The sequence below is a fragment of the Mytilus galloprovincialis genome, chromosome 13 (genome assembly GCF_965363235.1).
Source record: "Mytilus galloprovincialis chromosome 13, xbMytGall1.hap1.1, whole genome shotgun sequence".
In the NCBI taxonomy this organism is placed as follows: domain Eukaryota; kingdom Metazoa; phylum Mollusca; class Bivalvia; order Mytilida; family Mytilidae; genus Mytilus; species Mytilus galloprovincialis.
In genome coordinates this window covers 56,195,166-56,219,407 of record NC_134850.1, presented here as the reverse complement: position 1 = coordinate 56,219,407, position 24,242 = coordinate 56,195,166, and the positions used below count along the sequence as shown (strand labels likewise).

At 31.9% G+C, this 24,242-nt stretch overlaps 1 protein-coding gene across 1 annotated transcript; it reads right to left on the bottom strand.

Moving 5' to 3' along the window:
• On the bottom strand, positions 1 to 22,246 carry LOC143056158 (uncharacterized). Its single transcript, XM_076229241.1, has 15 exons — positions 22,108 to 22,246; positions 20,904 to 21,013; positions 20,413 to 20,534; positions 18,961 to 19,085; positions 18,307 to 18,433; positions 17,476 to 17,594; positions 16,720 to 16,854; positions 16,182 to 16,361; positions 13,880 to 14,036; positions 12,479 to 12,582; positions 11,960 to 12,067; positions 3,261 to 3,389; positions 2,699 to 2,884; positions 1,060 to 1,258; positions 1 to 323 (listed from the first exon to the last, which is right to left on the bottom strand). The coding sequence occupies exons 1-15, from the start codon at positions 22,244 to 22,246 to the stop codon at positions 11 to 13; spliced, it is 2,253 nt and encodes a 750-aa protein (XP_076085356.1). The 3' UTR covers positions 1 to 10.
• Between the last annotated feature and the right edge of the window lie 1,996 nt (positions 22,247 to 24,242).

The window sequence follows — 24,242 nt, the reverse complement described above, 5'->3', positions numbered from 1 at the left end:
AAAAGCATATTTATTGAACAACAGCTGAGAACGACCAGATTTTACACCGCGAACTGTCTGTTAGAGTTTTGAACTGATAAGTTTCTTTAATATTCCAGACCACAGCCTTTCCTTTCATGTTCATTGATTCCATCTGATTCCCGTATTTGTCCATATTTAGATTACAAAGATCATATGGAATGCAAGATCCTTTTCCGTAGGCAAAAAATACACCCATTATATCACCTTTAAGTGCACTTATTTGTTCACCAAAGGGAATATTAACTTGTCGTTTCCTATCGTGTCGACTTTTGTCAATAGTATTCCGTCCAATAAGGGTAAACCTGAGGAAGTAACATTAGAAGGATTAATATAATAAATTGCTAATACCAAATTGTCAGAAATATTAAAACGTTGATTGTGTCAGACTATATGGTCTTGTCAATTATTGAATTTACTTTGCAGTTCGGTATTTTTCTGGATAAACTTTTTTCTTTCTAATTTACATGTTCCTTACGTCGTAACTACAACCCCCTTTCCTTTCATGAATGTGACCTACCGAATTAGACTATTTACCGGATTTGTTATCCCATAAGCAACACGACACGTGCCACATGCGGAGCAAAATCTGCTTACCCTTCTGGAGCACCTGAGATCACCCCTAGTTTTTTGGGGGTTCGTGTTGTTTATTCTTTAGTTTTCTATGTTGTGTCATGTGTGCAGTTTTTTGTTTGTCTTTTTCATTTTTAGCCATGGCGTTGTCAGTTTGTTTTAGATTTATGAGTTTGACTGTCCCTTTGGTATCTTTCGTCCCTCTTTTACATATAAACCAAATGTTAAAGGATTGATATCTAGCAGTTAACTCCGTTCATATCTTTGAATGGTTTCCCTGGGCCGTTCTGATGTTGTAATAAGACCGTAAGGTTTTCGCCATGAAAGTGACCTCACTGTTTCTACGAAAAAAGCAGTATTCTTTTGGTATAGTTTCTTCTTGAGCGCTCAGTAATATTACTTATATTATGTCATGCAATACGATACCTTACTCTTACATTAAAGAAGTATATCATTAACTATACACACCGTCCCTTATCTACAGGTCTCCAAATACTGAAGGTAACTTCACAGTCAACCATTGAATAGAACGTCCACGCAACAACTCTCCCGGATTTGTGAATGCGCATTGATTTGCTGTTTCCTATATACATTTTTCTTTCATTGGCGAGCATGCGTCGAGAGCGAAGAGACACCTCATTGTTTCTTGATTGCACTAAGTGGGTCTCTGAAATCATGTTTTTTTCATTATTTTTAAGATATGAAGTAAATATGGTGTAAAAAGTCAACGAGAAAGTAACAAAAACTTCATTCTTTGAAAATAATATTTATGTTATCTTTGTAATTGAAACATTTTTATAATTGACATACAATAAAAAAAACTAGATATGTCAAAGCGACACGAATGGCCCCGTCCCAAATAGTTGAAAAATCTGCAATTTCAAACATTTACAATAAACACATGTGGACACAAACATAATGGTAGTCTCACATATCAAAAATCAGCTTAAAATCTGGAGAGGAATAGAGAAAAAATCCGTATAACTGTGATTTTCAATAATTCATCCAAAGCCCGTAATTTCGCCAAATATTAGTGGAGCGGAACGAAACTTAAACTTGATCTGTTACTCATCATGGTTAAATCACATACCAAAAATAAGCCTAATTTCTGAAGGCATTTAGAAACAAGAATGTGTCCATAGTACACGGATTCCCCCTCGCACTATCATTTTCTATGTTCAGTGGACCGTGAAATTGGGGTCAAAACTTTAAATTAGAAATATCATATCATAGGGAACATGTGTACTAAGTTTCAAATTGATGTAACTTTAACTTCATCAAAAACTACCTTGACCAAAAACTTTAACCTGAACTTCGCACTATCATTTTCTATGTTCAGTGGACCATGAAATTCGGGTCAAAACTATAATTTGGCATTAAAATTACAAAGATCATATCATGGGTAACATGTGTACTAAGTTTCAAGTTGATTGGACTTCAACTTCATCAAAAACTACCTTGACCAAAAACTTTAACCTAAAGCGAACGGACGCACGAACGGACGAACGGACGAACGGACGAACGGACGAACGGAGGCACAGACCAGAGAACATAATGCCCTTCTACTATCGTAGGTGGGGCATAAAAAACTCCATAAAATGGTTTGTTGCGGAATGACTGAACTTCGGAATGACGGACAAGGGTAAAACTATAAGGCACCGACAACTTCGTTGCGTGGCCATACAAATCGTTTTTTCCCTTTATTTGTATTTTTAAACTTACATGAATATAACACCTGTTCATACATATTTATTTGACTAGTAAAAAAATGGGTTTCTTTTCTAAAATCATTCGAATGATTCTGCTGATCATATGAAGATTCCAAAATGAGGAGGTTACATGTATGATAGTTTTTTAAATACAAAACGTTTGACTGGCATAAAAGTAAATGTGAGGTAAATACATACATTTGACACTACAAATGAACGTAAGTTGATATTTGATCGTTTAATTGTGCTTATATACCATCTGCATTGTCATGAACATGATGAAGATGCCCCCATTATTCTACTTTGATTATATTTTTAGTGTTTCCAACTGCCTACAACTTTTGTGACTAATATGAGTGAGCTTTCTAATTATTTAGAAAGACCCATACATAAATTACCTATGCATACTGGCGGGTCACCTGTTAAACTTCCGTCCCTGAGACAGGCTCTTTTATCATTACCACTGTCTAATTCATAGCCTTCAACACAATCGTATGAAAATATTCCTCCCACCCGGGTTCGTAAAGCACTTCCTGCTTTCATAATGGTTTTCGGTTGCAAGGTTGGCACGGCACATATGGTTGCTAAAATTTGAAATCTAATAAGTATAAACATAATTCTAGATTGATGTTTCCTGTTTACCTTAAAAAAAAAGGGGGGGACTAATATTCTAGAGGGACATTCAAACTCATAGATTGAAAATAAACTGACAACGCCATGACTAAAAATGAAACAGAAAAACAGACGAATAATAGTACACAAGACACAACATAGAAAACTTTTGAGAATACATGTATATATGACTATATGAAATATTTAGGAATTGTCTACCGGAGCTGAACTAGCGCAAGACTAAATAGTACTGTAATACAAGTTTTGACAATTTAGGAAAATTAAAAAAGAAATTCTTTGAATAAAAAAAAACACTGTATAAAAGATTATCATTCATATTTATCTCACCTGATCCACAGAACCCACATGTCCATGGACAATTGTCCCTGGCAAACTCTTCGAAATCTATACACATCCCTGGATCATCTTTTAATAGATCTAAGCAATCAAGTCTGTAGTCTAGACATTCAACACGATCTAAAACAGAAAGTAACGATTGTAAGACATTTTGGGAAAGTCGTATATACAGACGATTATACCAACGCCAATACCATTCAAAAAATAGAAATAAATTCAACTCGTTTCCAAATTCAACGGGTTATTAACAAATGCAAATTAATTCATTGTGAATGAATGTGCTGTTCTGTCACTCATTAGATATTTTCTATTTTTGAATTCTTTTATAAATCATACTTTGTAAAGAATCACTCTGATTCAAACAAAAAATTCTCTGAAACCGATATTATCAAGATGCTTGATTTCTTGATTGACAACATATTTGTAACGTTCGGAGAACGTGTTTTTCAACAGACTGTCGGCATCCCAATGGGAACAAACTGTGCCCCTCTACTTGCCGACTTGTTTCTTTACTATTATGAGGCTGACTTCATGCAGGAACTTCTTAGGAAGAAAGATAAGAAGTTAACAATATCCTTTAACTCTACTTTCCGCTATATAGATGACGTTCTTTCACTAAACAATTCAAAATTTGGTGACTATGTGGAACGCATCTATCCCATCGAATTGGAGATAAAGGATACTACAGATACAGTTAAGTCGGCTTCATATCTTGACTTACATCTAGAAATTGACAATGAGGGTCGGTTGAAAACAAAACTTTACGACAAAAGAGATGATTTCAGCTTTCCAATTGTGAACTTTCAATTTCTAAGTAGCAACATTCCACAGCACCTGCATACGGGGTATATATCTCCCAATTGATACGATATTCCCGTTCTTGCATTTCCTATCATGATTTTCTTGATAGAGGGTTACTGCTCACAAGGAAGCTATTAAACCAAGAGTTCCAAATGGTGAAGTTGAAATCATCCCTTCGTAAATTTTACGGACGCCATCACGAGTTGGTTGACCGTTATGGAATAACCGTTTCACAAATGATATCGGATATGTTCCTTACGTCGTAACTACAATCCCCTTCCCTTTCATGAATGTGACCTACCGAATTAGACTATTTACCGGATTTGTAATCACATAAGCAACACGACGGGTGCCACATGTGGAGCAGGATCTGCTTACCCTTCCGGAGCACCTGAGATCACCCCTAGTTTTTGGTGGGGTTCGTGTTGTTTATTCTTTAGTTTTCTATGTTGTGTCATGTGTACTATTGTTTTTCTGTTTGTCTTTTTCATTTTTAGCCATGGCGTTGTCAGTTTGTTTTAGATTTATGAGTTTGACTGTCCCTTTGGTATCTTTCGTCCCTCTTTTATAAATGATTACATAGAACTTCTATGGTAATTTTTTAAAAAGCACATAAATGTCTGCATTCACTTCAAAAGCTAACCAAACCTTTAAACAGACTTATTTAGGATGAATATAATTACGAAACTGTTGTCATTATTAAAGATGACATATTTTGATATCAATTTTGAATCACTTATAGTGTATTTGCATCGGAAATAAACACATTTATTCTAAAACCAGTTCTTTGCATAATGCGGGTTATGTTCTTCTCATATGATTTTGATGGTATGGTGCTAAACCCCTTACGGGAGAGATTGTGCTTGATTTCAACTTATCTTATGTAATAATAAACTATCAATCAGTTTAGTTGACGTCTGGAACTCGCATGTAAGTTACTGCCAAAAGTCCTATGTTAATTCATGTATCATTGTCATTTTGTTTAGTTGCTTTTGTTACCTATTCTGACATCGGACTCGGACTTCTATAAAACGTTATTTTACTGTGCATATTGCTCTGTGTTGGTTTTTTCTACATTGACTGATGGTATAGTGGAGGGTTGAAATCTTACGAAACATACATAATTTTTGCGCCTGTCTCTAGTCCGTAGCCGGTAGCCTTTGTTGATCTTGTGTGATTTTTTTTTTATTTTAGTTTATTTATATGTTTTGGAGTTTTATCTGACGCCCAATTGTCGCAATATTTTTTTAAATGTCTTCTTTTTTTGCTTTCTTTGTCGGATGGTACATTGGTGTTTTAATGACAACTATTAACCAGTCTAGAAATAAAAAGGGACACTTTGGTTGCCAATGATTCAATTCCCTTCCAGTAGCTTGAATATCCAGAACGTTCAAATATACTACAATAACTTTTAGAGATTTATAAAAACCAACTGTACTGAAAATAATTGTAAGTCTTTATACCTCCCAATTCGACAGTTAAGATCACATAATTATAGAATAACTAATCGACGAATTCATATAGAGAAAAAATTCAACGAGTGACCGAACAACACATTAATTCACGAATGCACGTAGCTCATTAGTTAATTATCAGTGTTGTTCGGTAACGAGTTGAATATATTTCTATACTGAAATTCTTTAATTAGTTGTTCTTTTTATTACATTGGCAAATGGCTTTTTTTTTTTTTTTTAAATTCATGTTAAACATATAAGGAACTATATCTTTTTTCTATGCATTCACAATTTGTTTTGATCCGCCGTTATCAACGTCTTGACAACGCATTTGTTGTATGACGTCAGAAAATGAAATAACCACGTTTATTTCACATGTGAAATTATCGGTTTTTATTTAACTGGGAAATCAATGTAATTCATTGCAACCAATGTAACTATGTTTGTTTTTTTTTTATACAAATTGACCCAGAAATTAAAAATATTGCTTTCACGCTTTCTAGAGAGTGTTCAGGAAAATAACATCCAAGTCCTGGTAAAAAAGTTCATAAAAATCAGAACATTATCAAAAGGTTTTTTACCGAATAGATGAACAGATACAACAAATAGTCTGTGTGTGTGTGAAACCAATTCGATATATGTGTTGAATCTTTTAAAATAATGTGAATGTCAAGTTTCCTCTTTAGTTTTTCTCCTTATTTACTATATGTAATTTAGGAAAAACCTATTGTTGAAAAAATATGATATTTGAAGTATTTTCTAGCAGTACATAACCCCTTTCATTGAATAAAAGTTGATGTTTGAAGATATTTCTGTTATTCTGTAACAATTTAATTTTGAATGTAACGCGTCTTCTAATTGGCTGACAGCGTTTTCAGCTCATAGACATAATTTTGTCATGTGACCGTGACGTCATCATCGTCTTTTCATGATTTTCTCCGATTAAGATGTGGGTTAGTATTACATTATAAGGAATGACTGAAAATTACTTAGTTTTGAAAGGCAATAGGTGATATAGCTTTAAAAGGCAACACTTTTAAACAGGAATATTGCTGTTTTTAATTCTGCTTAGTTGATTCGTTCCAAAACTGAACTCGGTGCATTTTTATGCACACAAATTATAAACATTTAGTGAATCTATGTAGAATTCGCTTATTGTCAACGTCAGTAAAAATCTGCCATTTCGAACCCAACAATATTCCTTGGTGAAGATACTGACCTGTTGGTACTTCTGTTGTACATGTACTATAACAATTTTGGATCTATGAATCTGATCTTTAAACCAAATCATAATAAGAAGACAAAGTAAAAAATATGGGACATAAATAAACGAAAGGCGTTCTTTGACAAAACATGTGCAAAGTCCTTCCGATCATTCACGCAATAAGCGGTTGTGACACGACATCAAAGCTGTATGGTGTAGGGAAGGTAGCTACATTAAAGAAATGTATCGACAGTCAAATATTGAAAGATCTTGCTGAGATATTTCTAAAAGGGTCTCTTGTTGAAGACATTATAAATGCCGGGGAAAAAATAATTACGTTTTTGTACGGAGGTGCTCCGATCGTAGGACTTGACGTTCTCAGGTACAAAAAATTTGCAAACCTGGTTTTATACCGCCAACCCTCTCACTTTGATGACAGTCTCATCAAGTTCCGTTATATTTACATTGATGCGTAAACTAAACAGACACAATAAATTAGATAGTCAAAAATATAGGTACATCAGTCATCATCGTATAATAATGTATGTGTAAAATATACATGTAAACATAGTTAAAGCGTTGCATTTGATAATCATGAGTAATTTTAATGTTTTGTCATAAGTCTGAATCTCTATGGTCTGTACACTCTTAGCTAATGTGGCATATATCGCTTGATTAGAACATGGAGGTATTATACTTCTATAATCAGTAGATGTGTTGATAGAAGAGGAAATTAGTTCCTATAAACTTGCCAATACATTAAGGGGTATTTTGACATCTCAGAAATGAAGTTATTTAAATAAAACATAGCATGAATAATGAAATTATCAATAAATAAAAAAAAATCACTTAATAATTATTAAAAGGTATGCTTGTCTCAACATTGAAAATAGTTTTTAGTACAAACAATGTATATAATGTCTATAAATAAAGGCAACAGTAGTATACTGCTGTTCAAACATCGTAAATCTATGGACAAAAAACAATATCTTAGCAATATTTTGCTAATTAGATAAAATACATGTAATAGTGGCATTGCCCCTGGACATTTTAATCCGATTAATTGCTGTTTGTTTTTACAGCTGTTAATTTTTATCTCTATAATCCTTTTCTGTATACTATATAGACCAAATGATTCTGTGCAATAAATTTAAATTCTAAATGAACTCTCATAAAGATTTTTCACACATTTTTTTGTTTTTTGATTAACATGGTGATTTATTACTTTTCAATCTATTTAGTTAAAGATCTTTCTTAAAAAACATATGCATTTTTTCAAATCATAAGACTATTCAGAAAAAACGTCTGTTGGTCAAATAAGTAATATAAAAACTTAAGAATAAATTACTGAAAGTATGTGATATCAATATTTGAAAAATGAATATAATTTTACAATTTATATTATTAAACATAATTCCTTTATCATTAACACCATAAAAGTACATGTAATTGAAATGTAATTCAAAAGTAATTGAGCATTACATGATTTTTTCATTGTAATTTTAAAATTAAATTACAATTACAAGTAATTAAAAGAATGCTCCATTACACATTACATTCAATTACATGGAAAATTGTATTGCATTACACTTAATTACCATTACATTTTCAATTACCCCATCCCTGCCCATAAGCAACTTATATCTCTTAATCTCTTCTTATCTCTTGTGTGTTAGTGTCGGATGGACGTGTTTCTACTTCTACTATTCATTTAGAGTAAATTTCACGTTACCTCCGTGAACCAATACTGCCAGAATGAATCAGAAAGAAAAAATCATAATTGGGTTATAAGGTTTGTTAATATAAAATTTAGTGCTGTACTCGTCTAGGCAAGCTAATAAAAGGACAGTAAATATCAGACTTTTATTAAAATTCTATCAATATATCTATTTATATATATTTGTAACAAAAATTTTTATGTAAAAAGTCAAGATTTAAAAAAATGTTTGTAAGTCATTATTAACCTACGCAATGACGAAATAGGTAGACATGTAATATGATAAGAAGTAAAAACAAAACGACAACATCAGCGATAAGAAAGGAGACATTTCATCTATTGTTTTTGCTTTAACATATATTTTATTATTAGAATTGTGTTTACACATGCAAACATCGTTCCTTGACAGATATTCGAACTAAAATTATTGCGACACCATTGACATATGTAAATATATAAAATCGTCTGTTTAGTCTATTGCAATTCATTACAAATTTTGGCAATGCTATGCAAACAAAAAGCGTTCTGATTATGCTTTTCTATGTCGTCTTAATCAGTGACAACAAAGAAACATACTGGGTTTGATGTAATATACCTGCGCAATTTATTTTCATTTTGGATACTGTACATACATAACGGTGCCAATGTTTTAAACTCTCGGGTTTTCCCTCAGAAAGTTTACAACATTGGCACTTGATTGAATCCACGAGAAAAGGTAATACACATTGTGCATTTCACATCAAAGAATATATCTGTATGTTTGAATTAGGGATGTATAAACACACTTAGCTTAGTGGGAATATCCATGATTGCATGTCCCAAGTGCTTCCTTAACGACTATAGTGGAAGCTAGTTCTGCTATTTGTTGTATTGACTCTTTTATATCATTTCTTGCAACCTGATCATTTGTTTTTCATGTTTTTGTACATATTAGGCTTTGTTTGTATCAAATATATAATAAATTTGGTTTTGATAATTGATGTTCCCTCGTATCTTTTTTTAATGTAAAATAGGGATTTTGTTTTAGATTAATTGATTTCACATAAAACATATCTTTTGAACAGTGCTTGCTTTCATCTTTCCATGAACTCATTGGTGTTCATATGTTTATTGACATCCGACAACACTTGGTTATTTCAACTAGAGGCTCTAAAGAGCCTGTGTCGCTCACCTTGCTCTATGTGAATATTAAACAAAGCAAAAGATGGATTCATGACAAAATTGTGTTTTGGTGATGGTGATGTGTTTGTAGATCTTACTTTACCAAGCATTCTTGCTGCTTACAATTATCTCTATCTATAATAAACTTGGCCCAGTAGTTTCAGTGGAAAATGTTAGTGAAAATTTACAAATTTTATGAAAATTGTTAAAAATTGACTATAAAGGGCAATAACACCTAAAGGGGTCAACTGACCATTTGGGTCATGTTGACTTATTTGTAAATCTTACTTTGCTAAACATTATTGCTGTTTACAGTTTATCTCTATCTATAATAATATTCAAGATAATAACCAAAAACAGTAAAATTTCCTTAAAATTACCAATTCGGGGCAGCAACCCAACAACGGATTGTCCAATTCATCTAAAAATTTCAGGGCAGATATATCTTCACCTGATAACCAATTTTACCCGATGTCAGATTTGCTCTAAATGCTTTGGTTTTTGAGTTATAAGCCAAAAACTGCATTTTACCCCTACGTTCTATTTTTAGCCATGGCGGCCATCTTGGTTAGTTGGCCGGGTCACCGGACACATTTTTTAAACTAGATACCCAAATGATGATTGTGGCCAAGTTTGGTTTAATTTGGCCCAGTAGTTTCAGAGGAGAAGATTTTTGTAAAAGTTAACACAGGACGACGACGGACGACGACGGACGCCGGACGCCAAGTGATGAGAAAAGCTCACTTGGCCCTTTGGGCCAGGTGAGCTAAAATGAGTGTTAAAGTAATAAGTTTCATCTCGCGTTATTCCGTGATTTTATGTACTACACGATGCAAATACAACTTTAACTAGGTCAGGTTAAATATTTGAGGCAATCACTTCTTTAAGTGATGGGAACGTACATAATAAAATCAATAACTATATTAGGAAAAAAAAACACATCAGCTCTAGAATAAATACATCATGCATAACCGATAATCAACACATACTTCATTTAAAAGTGTATATATTTGTTTAGGGGTCAGCTGAACGACGACTCCGGGTGCGGGAATTTCTCGTTGCATTGAAGACCTGTTGGTGACCTTTTGCTGTTGTCTGCTGTATGGTCGGGTTGTTGTCTCTTTGGCACATTCCCCATTTCCATTCGCAATTTTATTACTGATAATTTAGGTGACAATATAATGGAATGTGATACGACTGTCATACAAGTGACAATATAATGGAATGTGATACGACTGTCGTACAAGTGAGAGGTTTAGCTAGCTATAAAACCAGGTTCAATCCACCATTTTCTACATTTGGAAATGCCTGTACCAAGTCAGGAATATGACAGTTCTTGTCCATTCGTTTTTGATGCGTTTTGTTGTTTGATTTTGCAATGTGATTATGGACTTTCCAAATTGATTTTCCTCTGAGTTCAGTATTTTTGTGATTTTACTTTTCACATTATTCGGCTTTGTGTCAGTCACTGTTTGCTAAATTTAATATGATTAAAACACTTTTGTATTTCCATCATATTAAACATTGTCATATTTTGTAATAACTGATGAAAAAACATACTTATCACTGTGCTAGTGTATATTTGTTTAGGAGCCAGCTGAAGGACGACTCCGGGTGCAGGAATTTCTCGTTGCATTGAAGACCTGTTGGTGACCATTTGCTGTTGTCTGCTCTATGGTCGGGTTGTTGTCTCTTTGACACATTCCCCATTTCCATTCTCAATTTTATTACTGATTATTTAGGTTAGATCTCAAATTGTAGACAAAGGGAAACATTTACATTAAAATCTTTGTACAAGTCAAATTCTATCACAATAAATACTTTCAGGCAGTGCAGTTGGTAAATATCTCAAAATCGAAGGGATGAGTTTTGCAGTTTTTGTTATATTAAATACATACAGTTTGGAGCCCTATATAAAATATGCAAGACAAAATTTTAAATTTTAAATACTGATTATTTACATAATCAAATCTTGTGAGCATCTGCAGATTTTATGGATGGATTTGTGTTCTATGTTTGAGTTTGTAATTCAATGTGCCTTAACAAAGGGACCTTTTTTGACATGACACGAACGAGTACCACATGTGGAGGGAGGTCAGCTAAATCTTTCGTAGCACCTTGAGATCATCCCTAGTTTTTGGTGGGATTCATGTTGATTAATTTTTAGTTTTCTATGTTGTGATTTGTGTACTATTATTTATCTGTTTGTCTTTTTCTTTGTTAGCAAAGGCGTTGTCAGTTTATTTTTGTATCTATGAGCTTGAATGTTCCTCTACTATCGTTCGCAAATCTTTTATTGGCCTTAATAAGCGTGTTCATTACTCTCCAGATTGAAAGGTGCATTATAACTTACTAGATGGAGTGAGTTTACAGATAATAGATAAATAATCCCAATCACAACCCCAACGATTCCACTTTCCCTCATCGTTTACATTGGCACATGCATTTGATGTATCATTTCCTACAAAACAAAAGTTTAAAACTTTGATCATTTACCAAAAAAAAACCACATTTTGGTTAAATGCATATTCTTGACTTAAACTGTATAATTATATCATTTGCTTATTTTTCGGCCTAATTATACTTTGATTTTGATTCTACACTGTTTATCTATTCATCTAACAGACGGAATAAATTATTCGAAGGTTTTTTTCGTTGAATTTTGAAAATATTTCAATAACTGTTTGTGTTGCTATTCGACTGTTTATATTTTGTTACGAGCATATACAAATGAACGGAATACCAATAAATTTAATTCGACATGTAATAAGTTGGAAAGAAATACTTTTTGATTGAGTACTATGATAAAAAGCATAAAAATTCAAATCATATTTAAACATAAACAAAATTGACATGTAATAATGAATTTAACCTCTTCCCCAATTTGTCCACGTAACAATTGAACCATCTTCTTTCCATATATACTCATCATTTTCATCTTTTTCTATACCTAGCCAGAAGGAACGACTGTTATCGCTGTTAAAAAAATAAATGGGAAACATTTATCATTATAGGACCCAAAACATCTAAATGAATAGTTAAATCTGTCTGAAATTCTTACCAGTTGTTTTGTAAAGTATCAAAGAAATGCTTATGTATTGTCCATCATTTGAATCTCAGATACTAAGTTTAGAATAATTATTTATTCTTATTCTTTTTTTGGTTGATGATTCTTCTCTCTTTTCATCGTTTTTAAACGAACGTAAAATGATTTGCAAACATTTCCTTTTAATATCAACATTATTTATAAAAACATCTATTAAAATTGTTACTTTTTAAATAGGACGTGTCTTCATCTGAATGGTCCTTTGTAACGACATGTAAGGTTCCAAAAGTAACTCAAATTGAAGAAGGATCGATTTCAGTATATACAGCTACGGTAATTTTTGTAAAACATAACCAAGACAGCTATGTTTTCTTGTTAAAAGTCTTTAATGGTACCCCACTCATAATTCACCATAGATGCATTTTGTGTAAAACACATCAGCTCAAATCACCAATTACTATTACAATGTACATTTTCAAACCTTCTCATGGAAAGTAAACATTAGATGTTTGGAATTCAATTACATCCCTTGTGATATTTAGCCTTTAATGTATTTAAGCACTGATTTATGTATGTTTTTGTATATAGTCGTGTTCCTAGTGAAGGTTAATTAAGCTATGGATGCATCAAATCTATCGTCTTTAGTACAACTATGATGAATGATTCACATTTTACGAATTTTTAAAATTGAAATCATTTGTACATTCTATATCATTGTTTGCGACAGGCCATTTCCTAGGGAAAGTTGTTTTGTATGACATCTCATAATGTTTATGCAATGAGTTCAGATTTAATCCCCCAAAAAAGACTTTAAAAGATGAACACTGCACAATGTCACTCAAATTTTTAAAACCAGTTACTACTGTAGCAAAAGGAACTCACATCAGTGCAACCATGAAAATGTTACTATAATTAGATAAAAAGTTGGTATTACCCTGTCAATTCTTTTGTTATTTTATTATACGATTCACTTGGTTGAGGGGTTTGTGGTCTAATTTTCACAACAAAACAGTAAACTTAAATCGAAACAATCTCTACCTGATTAAAAGGACGACGAGTGCAAGTAACAGAAATAACTGATATGTGCTTTTTCTGAGCAGGTGAGCTGTACAAATAACTGCTTGTTTATCTTTATAAATTGTTATTTAGATAGAGAGTTGTCTCATTGGCACTCGTACCACATCTTCTTATATCTATTTATTCATTAAGTTGGCATATTAAATGTACCTTAACGTCAACAAAAAATCGTTTTCCTCTAAATCCTTAGCAGACGACATGGATGCGCTCATGTTGGCACAGAGTTCTCTTCCTTCATAAACTGTCATATAAACATCGAACCATTTATAACATCTTTCAGAATAGGTTATCCACCCTGGCGGACATTCTACAAACAACAAAAATAATATTGTGGATTCATTCTTTTTCGTGGGGGATGGAAGAATAATTGTATGTTCGTTTATATTTTATTTTATAGTGCTGCCAAAGTTTGTGTATTATGAAAAAAATAAAATGGGGTTTGATTGCCAATGAGATAACTCTTTATAAAAGCCTATAAAATAATTAGTACTGCAATGAACGGTAACTTCTATAATACTAAAATTACGAGGTCCAATTTGTCAGCCGTCATCACGTAAAAACGACGAATCACAGAATTCAACTTTATATATAACTAATATAGTACAAAGGTGTAGATTAAAAATTACACCACTCCAGGCCCTTTTGTTTTCCACGTAATTAATATTGCCAATAATTAAGAAGTTCCGGGTCGAGTCCGCTACCGATACCAATAGTATATTCACCTTTTACCTATTACCTTATCTGTCCGTTCCGCATCTGACAGGCGCACCACCAAACGTTGTATTCAGGATTAATATGCTATATACACGGGTCATAACCACAGGGTTGACACTACTAAATTGTCAAATTGTTACCTATTGTAGTATTTTAATCAGTAAGACTTTCTAAGATAACAATACGAATACTAAAAATCTGGACTAAAAATAAGGCGTATAGGTACAGTTTTCAATTTGTTAGTGGGCATGACGTAAAACAGCGAAGCAAAGAATTCAACTTTATTTATAACTTATATAGGACAATGCTGTTGATTAAAAAATACTCCATTCCAGGACCTTTTATTTTCCAAATAATTAATATTATTGTTTCAGTTCGACGGGTTCAAACAGAAAGACTTGAAAGTAGAGAAAAACTGTGTATCTTATAATCGGCATGACTTTATCAGATGACAATACTAATACTAAAATAAGGCTTGTATATATAAAATGTTCACCAAAAATTATTGCTAGTTCCTAAAATTTAATACTACTAAAGTATTTATAGTCATACTTACAATGTTAGAAACTGATATATTTCTATTTATTATTCAGTCTAGTCGGAATGATGGCCAGCGTGTTATTAGAAGTTCCTATTAAACCTATTAGCAATGCATTGAATGCAAAATCAAGTTAAATAAAAACTAAAATATTTCAAAATCTAGATTTACAATCTGATGTCGACAGTAATCTTCCTATTTGGCTTATATTTGCAAACATCAAAGTTTAGTGTGTGTCCCATAATGACCTTACAAAAAAAAAAACGAAACCAAGAAACGGGACAAAACGAACCACTACAGATAATGAACGTAAACTCATAAACACGTACGCTCTCACAATTATTGTTTCAGTCCACGTTGTTTTCAAATATTTTCATTTTGAAAAAGATGCACTTACCTACCGCTCCTACAAGTTGAAACAAAAAGAAAAGATTGTGAAAGCCTTAACCCCTTTGAGGTAAATGTTGGATAGATAATGCAAACGTGATAAAATGCCAGAGTCACTAGAAGACTGAATAGCTTGTTCAATTGTATATGGTGAGAATTCGATTTGGCTAATGTATGAAAATTAACAAAATGTGTACGGATCTTAACAATAAAACAGTCAGTTAGCTTGCCAAATGGGTATTGTTTAGGATCTCAAAGACATCTGTTTAAGAAGTCTTTTCGAGGAAAGCTTTATAGTGATTTTAAATAAAGTATTTAAAAGAAGAAGATATTTATGAAAAGTAATCTTATAATCTTGATAACTGTTTAAAAGAAGGAAAATAATTATATCTGTTTCGTTCGTTGTATTAAACAGAAAGGAAATTCAATATTTACATAATGTATAACACGGAGTAATTGTTGTATGTTTTCATTTATTTGCGCTACTGGTAATTATAAGAAAGCCTTTGATCAATGTTTTTTTTTCAATTTGTGTTTTCTTTTTGCATAACATTTTATGAAAGTTGATGTCAAAAGCATTCTAGTAAACTCAACATATAAAGCAGATGTAATTGAAAAAAGAAACAAATAATATGCGAATAAAAAAGATGAAAATTCTACAGCTATACCAATGCACTATGTGATAACAACGACGGGAAATATATGCTGGTACAACCAAAGCGTAAAGCAGTTAAAATTACCCAATACTTTGTCCTGTTCACTAAAAGGTAATAATTTAAATGTTTTCCCTCTGAAAAGAAGTTCAATACGTACTTCCACAGACAAAGTTTCCTCCTGACCATGTACCATCAGCCAAACATACATGGGTATCTGTTTCCACACCGTTTATACACATGAACAATACAGTTTCTCCAACTGCATAGCTAGTTTTCAAAGGTACTTTTGGAATCCCATCAAAAGGTATTAGTGGGCTGGTACAAGATACACGTTTCACTACAATGTAATTTTTCATCAATTCCGTTTTATTTAGAATTACAAGAATTAATAATTTGGCATATTATTTATTTAAGATATGATTTAGTCCGTAACGGGAATTCAAATTCAAGCATATCTTATCATTAATGCAGTAAATTCAAAAATTATTGCTAGCATATATTATTGTGATTTTGTCATTTAAGACTAAAATGTGACTTTAATTTTTGCGATATTGAGTAAAATCCTGTTTAATTCATATAAAATATTTCAAAATGCGAGTTTAAATTATTGCGATTATAATCCTGTCCCATATTTCGCAATAATTTCTGAATTTACAGTATTTTATCATCAATACAATATTTCTCATAAACAGTACCTGGTAATGGCTTCTCAAAACTACACAATTTGCAACTTTTTCTACAACCACGTGATGCCTCTATATCCTCAGAACAAAACTTCTTATCTTCTGTCATTAAATCATTACAGTCATCGAAGATGTCATAACATTTCTCTGCAAGAATAAACAATTTGTGACACTACGTCAAAATCTATAAATTTAGAAAACAAATATAATTTGATGAAACATATTCATTTTTAATTTTAATTGAATAATGTTCTTAATATTTCAATGAAAGAAATGTCATATTCTATCTTGTATCATATTTATACTACCAAGTTAATTGACGAGTAATTATTTTATGTATGAAACCTACAAAACAGAGTTTTCATTTTTAAAACTGCTTATGGTCTAATGGTATGTATCAATGTGTCCTAAAATGTTTCATTGTTTTTGTCGTACAAAGGCATATTCTGAAAATACATTTTTCAAATCATTTTTGTTGAGTGTTAAAAGCGCACAGCGCAGATTCGACTTTACAAAACACGCAATACTATCTATTACCAGCTTGTCACGAGAGATATATTACTTAGTCTGTGTATCTTTACATTGTTCTTACCAAGAAAGGTGTTTTTACATTATGTCAGTACAAACGCAGTGACGATATAGGAAAATCCGAATTTGTTAGTACTCTTTTGGATAATTGGATAATTTTAAACAAAATGTGGATGAAATGCAAATTGGAATAAACATTAATATGTCAATGGGTTTGGTATTAATTAACCATATACCTACCAAGATTGCAAACATCACAATAGTCACGTGAACACTGGTCTTCATCAGTATAACACCATGGTGCTAAACCATCGCCGGCACGCCTACAGAAGTTTTCTTTTAAAAAGGATGCAGATTCACTACAATGATAACAAAACCAAAATATAAATTATGCTAAGTATTCTAGTAAAATAGATTCCTTCAAAACAGGACACACGACATATTATATTCAATTGACTTTCAAACGATACTCTAGAAAATAAAAAAAAATGTTATAGAAATTTAAGTGTATAATAAACATGTATGTATGGACAGTCGAACACACATATTCTAATTGTTAATGTAGTATTTCCAGACATACAAAAATGCAGAAATATCCCATTAACACGAACATGTATATTAAAGTAGTTGTTCATCTTACAAACTTAGGTCAATAAATAATTGATTAGTAACAAAATAAACAAATGTGGAATAATGTATACAAGTGTGTTGCCTCCCTTATTCATGACTTATCATCACATTCAAAGCTTTATTTTTAATCTAGAGTAAATTGAAAATTCAACTTTTGGATAATTAAAAGCGTACCCTGGTGGAGCAGTTATGTTTTTTAGCGAGTAAGTACCAGTATTCTTGTATTATTTCACGTACATTTGAACTTTTGATTGTCATTCAGACTTTCAGACTTTTATCCTTATGCCATTCATTTTGTCATTTTGTTACTTGACTTTCAAATATGATTGTTAATTGCATCCTTATTATTTAATTTCCGTTTTTAAAATGAAATAGTACATTTGGTTCGATATCGCACTGCTGTGTCTGTTATAGTAAATCATATTTGATGTTTCATAATACCTTCTTTGATATAGATTATTCACACAATGTGTAACTTTACTCCAATGTAGACATGTCTGGAACTTTTTTGTAACATTAACGTTTCCATTGTAAGTAGTTCCATTTCCGTTGTAACACATGTCTCGGTCTGTAAGATAATTTATATTTTAAATCATTTCAAAGGTTTTTAATTAGATAAAAATACATTACATCCTAAAACAAAATGAAAAATAGAGTTCATGGTATGAGTTTATCTATCGTTCCAGATAACTTCATTTTATCTGTTTATAAAATATACAACATAAAGTTGACAATCCACATATAAATGACAATACATTACAGTTCTAGTGAAAAACATTCAAGTGTAATGGAAAGAAAAAATTTGTCGAAGAGCTGATCAAACCAAAAAGCATAACTTATTATTATGATCCATGCAATGATCAACATCAAACAGAGCACCATTTGTTTCCTCTATTTAGAATAAAATTATTGTTATATATATATATATATAAACATATCTGGTAAAATGTTAGATGCCTTTCTGCATTTTTGTATGTTTGTTGTCTGATTTTTTTTTGTCATCAAGTTGTCAGATGTATATTAACATTGAAACCAAATTTAAGGAATAATAAGATATGCTTACTAAAATATAAAGTCCAACATTATGGTACAAACCTCTTATCAGTGATATTGTAGCATTAAACCCTGTCAGTAGCTGATTGTTGTTTCCACTTGTAAATGTTATTCCTAGGAAATTCATATCTGTCATCACAGATCTCTTAAAGTCATCGCCACAGTATCTGTAATTATAAAATATGTGTGTTGCATTGATCAAAGATACATGATTCGTAAATTAAACAATGAAATAGAAAACCCAAGGCAACACCAAGGTGTCAATTGTTTTCCGTTCGTTTGATGTGTTTCAGATTTTGGTTTTGAAACTTAGCTTGTTATGGGACTTTTCATTTTGAATTTTACTTTGTGTTCGGTATTTTCGTAATTTTGCTTTTTGTACAGTAGTTTGCACTTGGAATTCTTTATTGAACTAGCTACACATGTTACAAAAGGGTCAGCTTTTTTGTAGATAAAAACAACATTTTATAATTGTCGTTTGTCTAAAGTGTTATGAATATTTTTGACGAAAACATGAGAAAAAAACTCATTTTTTAATATCTTTTTTGATACCTTCCCGTTCATTTGAATGATAGTTATATGAACCTAATTGACACAATATGTATTGTTTTTCGTGTATTAAGTTGCAAAACTTCGAATGCACATAGTTAATACAAGCTGTTTTTGTTTTGTTTATTAATTGGTTGAATGCGTGATCTTCTTGGTCGCATCAGACTGCATTTTTTTAATGAGTATTTAAGTTTCACAACATAAGGATACGGATAGGCAACGGTTACGTTACATGTGCAGTTAAACCTAGTTTAATCCAACCACATCAAGTGCCTTTGTCTATTTAAACCACGTGTTGTTTGTCTTTTTTGTGTGTCTTTTTGGGAGTCATCAGGTGTTGGTGGTCTGCTGTACTGTTATTATTTTTAGTGATTCCTGTTATCCCTCCCTTTTGGACTTTTAGGTATTCTTTGGATAAACTTTTATTCATTTATGTGCTCCATCAAAAACATGTTTAAGTGTTAATATTTGCTATATTATGAAATATGTGATACACACTGCTTCGCAACTATAAAAGATTTTATCCCACATTTTCTGCATTTGAAAATGCCTGTACCAAGTCAGGAATATGACAGTTGTTGTCCATTCGTTTGATGTGTTTTATCATTTGATTTTGCCATTTGTATAGGGACTTTCCGTTTTGAATATTTCTTGGAGCTCAGTATTTTGTAATTTAACTTTGTAAGTATGAACTGACGAAAGAGTATTTTTACACAGAGCGTTGAAAAATATAAGTTTGACAAAAATTTGAATTGCGATTTTTTTTCCCTCAAATATGTATTTGTTTTCCAATATTTTACCTACACATTATTTTAATGCTTGAATGTGCAAAACATAGTTTCGCTCTTGAGCTTTTATTGAACTTGGAAATTTTAGGAATCAACTTTATTTCGAACAGACCCGATTGTTTTCTACGTGATGACAATACCCCAATTAATACTTTACTTTATTTCCGGTTGACCTGGTAGAGCACTTCTGATACCAACTGTAGATACACATTCTCCACTATCACCAACTTCAACGTTAAACGTATGAAAATTCAAAATCAGTTTGGAATCTTTAGGGCCCTGTTAAATTAAGAAAAAGTGTGATATGATAGTACTTGCTTCTAAATATTTCTCGTTTGTTTACTAGAAATTTCATGCATGTAAATTGTCAAATGTAAAATCATATGTGTTCAGGAATAATAAAAAAAAACTTATATAACAAATAAGGTGCGTCCGAAATGTTTTGTTTGTTTGTTAGACGGCATTATGATTAAAATCGAATATTGTAATACAAACCATGTTTTTGTATTCTGACTTTTCTGTTCATATGTTGTTCTTTTCAATTTTGAATATTAGTAGAATTTAAAACAAAAGTGTACGTTCGAACACATACTATTAACACCATTTTAATCAAGTATAACATTGAAAAGAAACATAAAACTAGCTTACCTTGAATATAAAATTACATCTTTGTCTTGCAACATATGGTCCCGGGAAATTAGGAGTCGCTATGTGCACAACTGGATTTGACGAATTCAGTTGATAAATAGCACCACAATCTGAAGTAACAAAACAGGAAGCAAGTTGTATTATTAAATTGAGATTTCCTGATAGAATATAAGAAATGGTTTGATAAAACTTGAACAGAATTTAATTGACAGGGAGAATTGTAAAAGTGATGCGAAACATACCAGAGGGACATTCAAACTCTGAAGTCTAAAATAAACTGAAAACGCAATAGCTCAAAAAGAAAAAAGATAAACAGACAAATAATAGTATACAAAACACACAACATAGAAACAACTAAAGACTAAGCAACATGAACCCAAGCAAAACTTGGGGTGATCTCAGGTGACTTGGAATGGTAAACATAAAATTGTATGACAAGAAGAGCTGTAAAGTCTCATATGCTCACCTTTCAATGTGAATCCCCACATATATATTATTTTATAAAATCAATAAAACATCTCTAACAACATTCAAAGCACACATATTATTTAATTCATTGGCTTGTTTTTAGTTTACACCTATGGAGTTCTTTATTAGGTAACGAATGATTGAATTTATAGGAAAAGTCAAACTTTAATTCATCGAATGTAACAGGATATTGCTCAAAAAGAGATGTAACATTTTCTAATAAACACAAATATCAGCAACGCCTTTTGTGATCAAATATGAATGGTTACATCTTGTGGTAAAAGGGATATTTTAATCTTCCTCTTAAACTTTCAAATAATCTACCATTGATAGCACAGCTCATATGGTATGATACGTTATAAAGTCGGACTTGCAAAGCATCTTCTTAAATACGAAAATATGTATCCATTCACTGTGGTCTTACTTAAATGTCAAAAGACTATTATGTTTAATTATGGCATGATTTTTTCACGATTCATTCTCCATCCATAGTTTTTGGACTGAAGACCGTCATTTTTCGTTGAGTAAAACGTTTACTTAATTTGATAATTTGATTGGAAATGTTCATGTCTGTCTGACATCTTTACGTCATTTAAAGATTTCAAATATCAACCTTTTGTTTGATTTCATGGTAAGATAGCCGTGTCGCACTAAAATACAACTGGACTAAAATACCAATTTATCAAACGCCATCTTTACATAGAAATTACAACAATTTATTTTGAAGTATACTCACTTGTATCAGCATGGTGGTAGTGGCAAAGGTGAACTTGATAAACTCTCCCAATACCACTCACTTTAGGAACAAACCCATATAAGGCCTGGTTATTGGATGCATCGTTTCGGATAGTTAAATATTCCTCTGTGTCTATCATATCTGTAGGGAAAAGAATGTTAAACATACTTTATAATGTGAATCGATACGTTCAACAAATATATTAAAAGTATCACTTTTCTTAAAGTTCTTCAACTTCTAATACATTACGAATTTATATTCCACACTATACGGGCGTATTTAACATATGTGTGCTCCTGATACACAAACTGCTCCAACAGAGTTATGAAGAAAACAACTAAAATCGATATTAAATCTTAAGATCAAAGAATAGTTTACAGATTTGTTTTTATTGTTTGTGACCTAATCCCGATTTTGTCAGTTGATTCACAACGCGGATGATGATCTGTCTGATTTACTCTTTCAATACTTGTATATTCGTCTCTGAGTAGTGTTTTTCGACATATTATTATCTTTGTCTTTCAAATGCTTGAATTTGATCGTTCCTGATTAAAATAAATCCAGAACAGGGTTTAAGACACACAAAAAATGTATACAAGGTTATTATCAATTTAATGAACAAGATACATGTATATAAAAACGAATAAATATTTCTATTATAATCTTCAAGAATGCTTGCAGTTATTGGTAGTATTTACCAGCTGCTAATAATTGACGTCGCCTTTTATTGTGCGTTGAATTTTTGTTGATTTCATTAATTGAGATCATAATAAGAAAATATCCTTAATGTTTTTAACATATTTACCTACAACCTTCTGGCACGGGAATTTGCTATGGCGAAACAAAACAAAAGAATCATGTGTTGGAAGTGTAATAGGATCTGACCAAGTACCATCGTCCCGACAACAAAAATGGATTTTAACATCTGTAGTAAAATCCCCATTAGGTAAAAATTGACCTGCTAACATTTTGGGTGGTTGTATGTCATCAAACTTGATGAATCCGTCTTCAAATCCTATCAAAACAGCATTGATATATTAAAACATTGACACGTCACTTCCGATATATTTACATCATTCAGTTATGTTTCAAACGCCATATTAACAGTTTGTCTTATGTTTTTACAATGCCTTTTCCGTAATTACTACTGAAAGAAAATTGTAGATCCACGCAGCAAGAAGATGAATGGTTCACGACAAAACAGCATTTAGATATAGGAAGATGTGGTGTGAGTGCCAATGAGACAACTCTCCATCCAAATAAGCATTTAAAAAAAGTAAACCATTATAGGTCAATATACGGCTTTCAACACGGAGCTTTGTCTTACACCGAACAACAAGCTATAAAGGACCCCAAAATTACTAGTGGAAAACCATTCAAACGGGAAAATCAAAGGTGTAATCTATATAAAATTTAAAACAAAACGAGAAACGAGAAACACGTTTAAATTACATAAACAAACGACAACTACTGTACATCAGATTCCTGACTTAGGACAGGTGCAAACATTTGCAGCGGGATTAAAAGTTTTAATGGATCCAAACCTTCTCCCTTTTTCTGAAACAATAGCATAACATCACAACATAGAAAACACACGGTAAAATATCAATTGGCAGGCTTAACTCAATCAAAAAGTGTACATTAAAATAGCGTAGTTCACTTGTTTGTCTATATCAATTTAAGATCCAAAAGAAATGTTTAACGTGTTTGTAGTTGACATCGTCTTCTTGTGGACGAGATATCTTAGATGTTTTGTTAACTTTAGTATAGCAATTTATAACATTTCGCTTTATAAAGCCTTTTGATATTCTGTGTTCCCCTTTTTCGGGTATCAAATTGTCTTAATTGTATTTCCGATATTTCTTATTTAATAGGTAAGTGTTAGATAAAAAAAGTAGAGGATTTCACAATTAATGAAATCATTCATTTTATTTATGTTATGTCAAAATTCAAATCAAATAGCCTTCTTTACCTGTAGGACATATTCCTGTATAGCTAAGTATGCAATAAGACCCTTTCTGCCAGTAACTTGATGGTCCTAAAGGTTCACTTTTAGGTTTTGAGCAAAACGTATACGTCACGTTGTTTGATCCAACCGTCACGGCTGAATACATCGTGTCAGACATAATCGGCAA

What these genes read in the sequence shown, in the direction of transcription:
- LOC143056158 (XM_076229241.1), bottom strand. Translation starts at nt 22,246, where the DNA reads ATGATAGACACAGAGGAATATTTAACTATCCGAAACGATGCATCCAAT. An exon ending in CCAGGTCAACCGGAAATAAA is followed by an intron (nt 19,086 to 20,412) that starts GTAAAGTATTAA and finishes TTATAATTACAG; the next exon opens with ATACTGTGGCGATGACTTTA. An exon ending in AGGAAACTTTGTCTGTGGAA is followed by an intron (nt 14,037 to 16,181) that starts GTACGTATTGAA and finishes TGTTGTTTGTAG; the next exon opens with AATGTCCGCCAGGGTGGATA.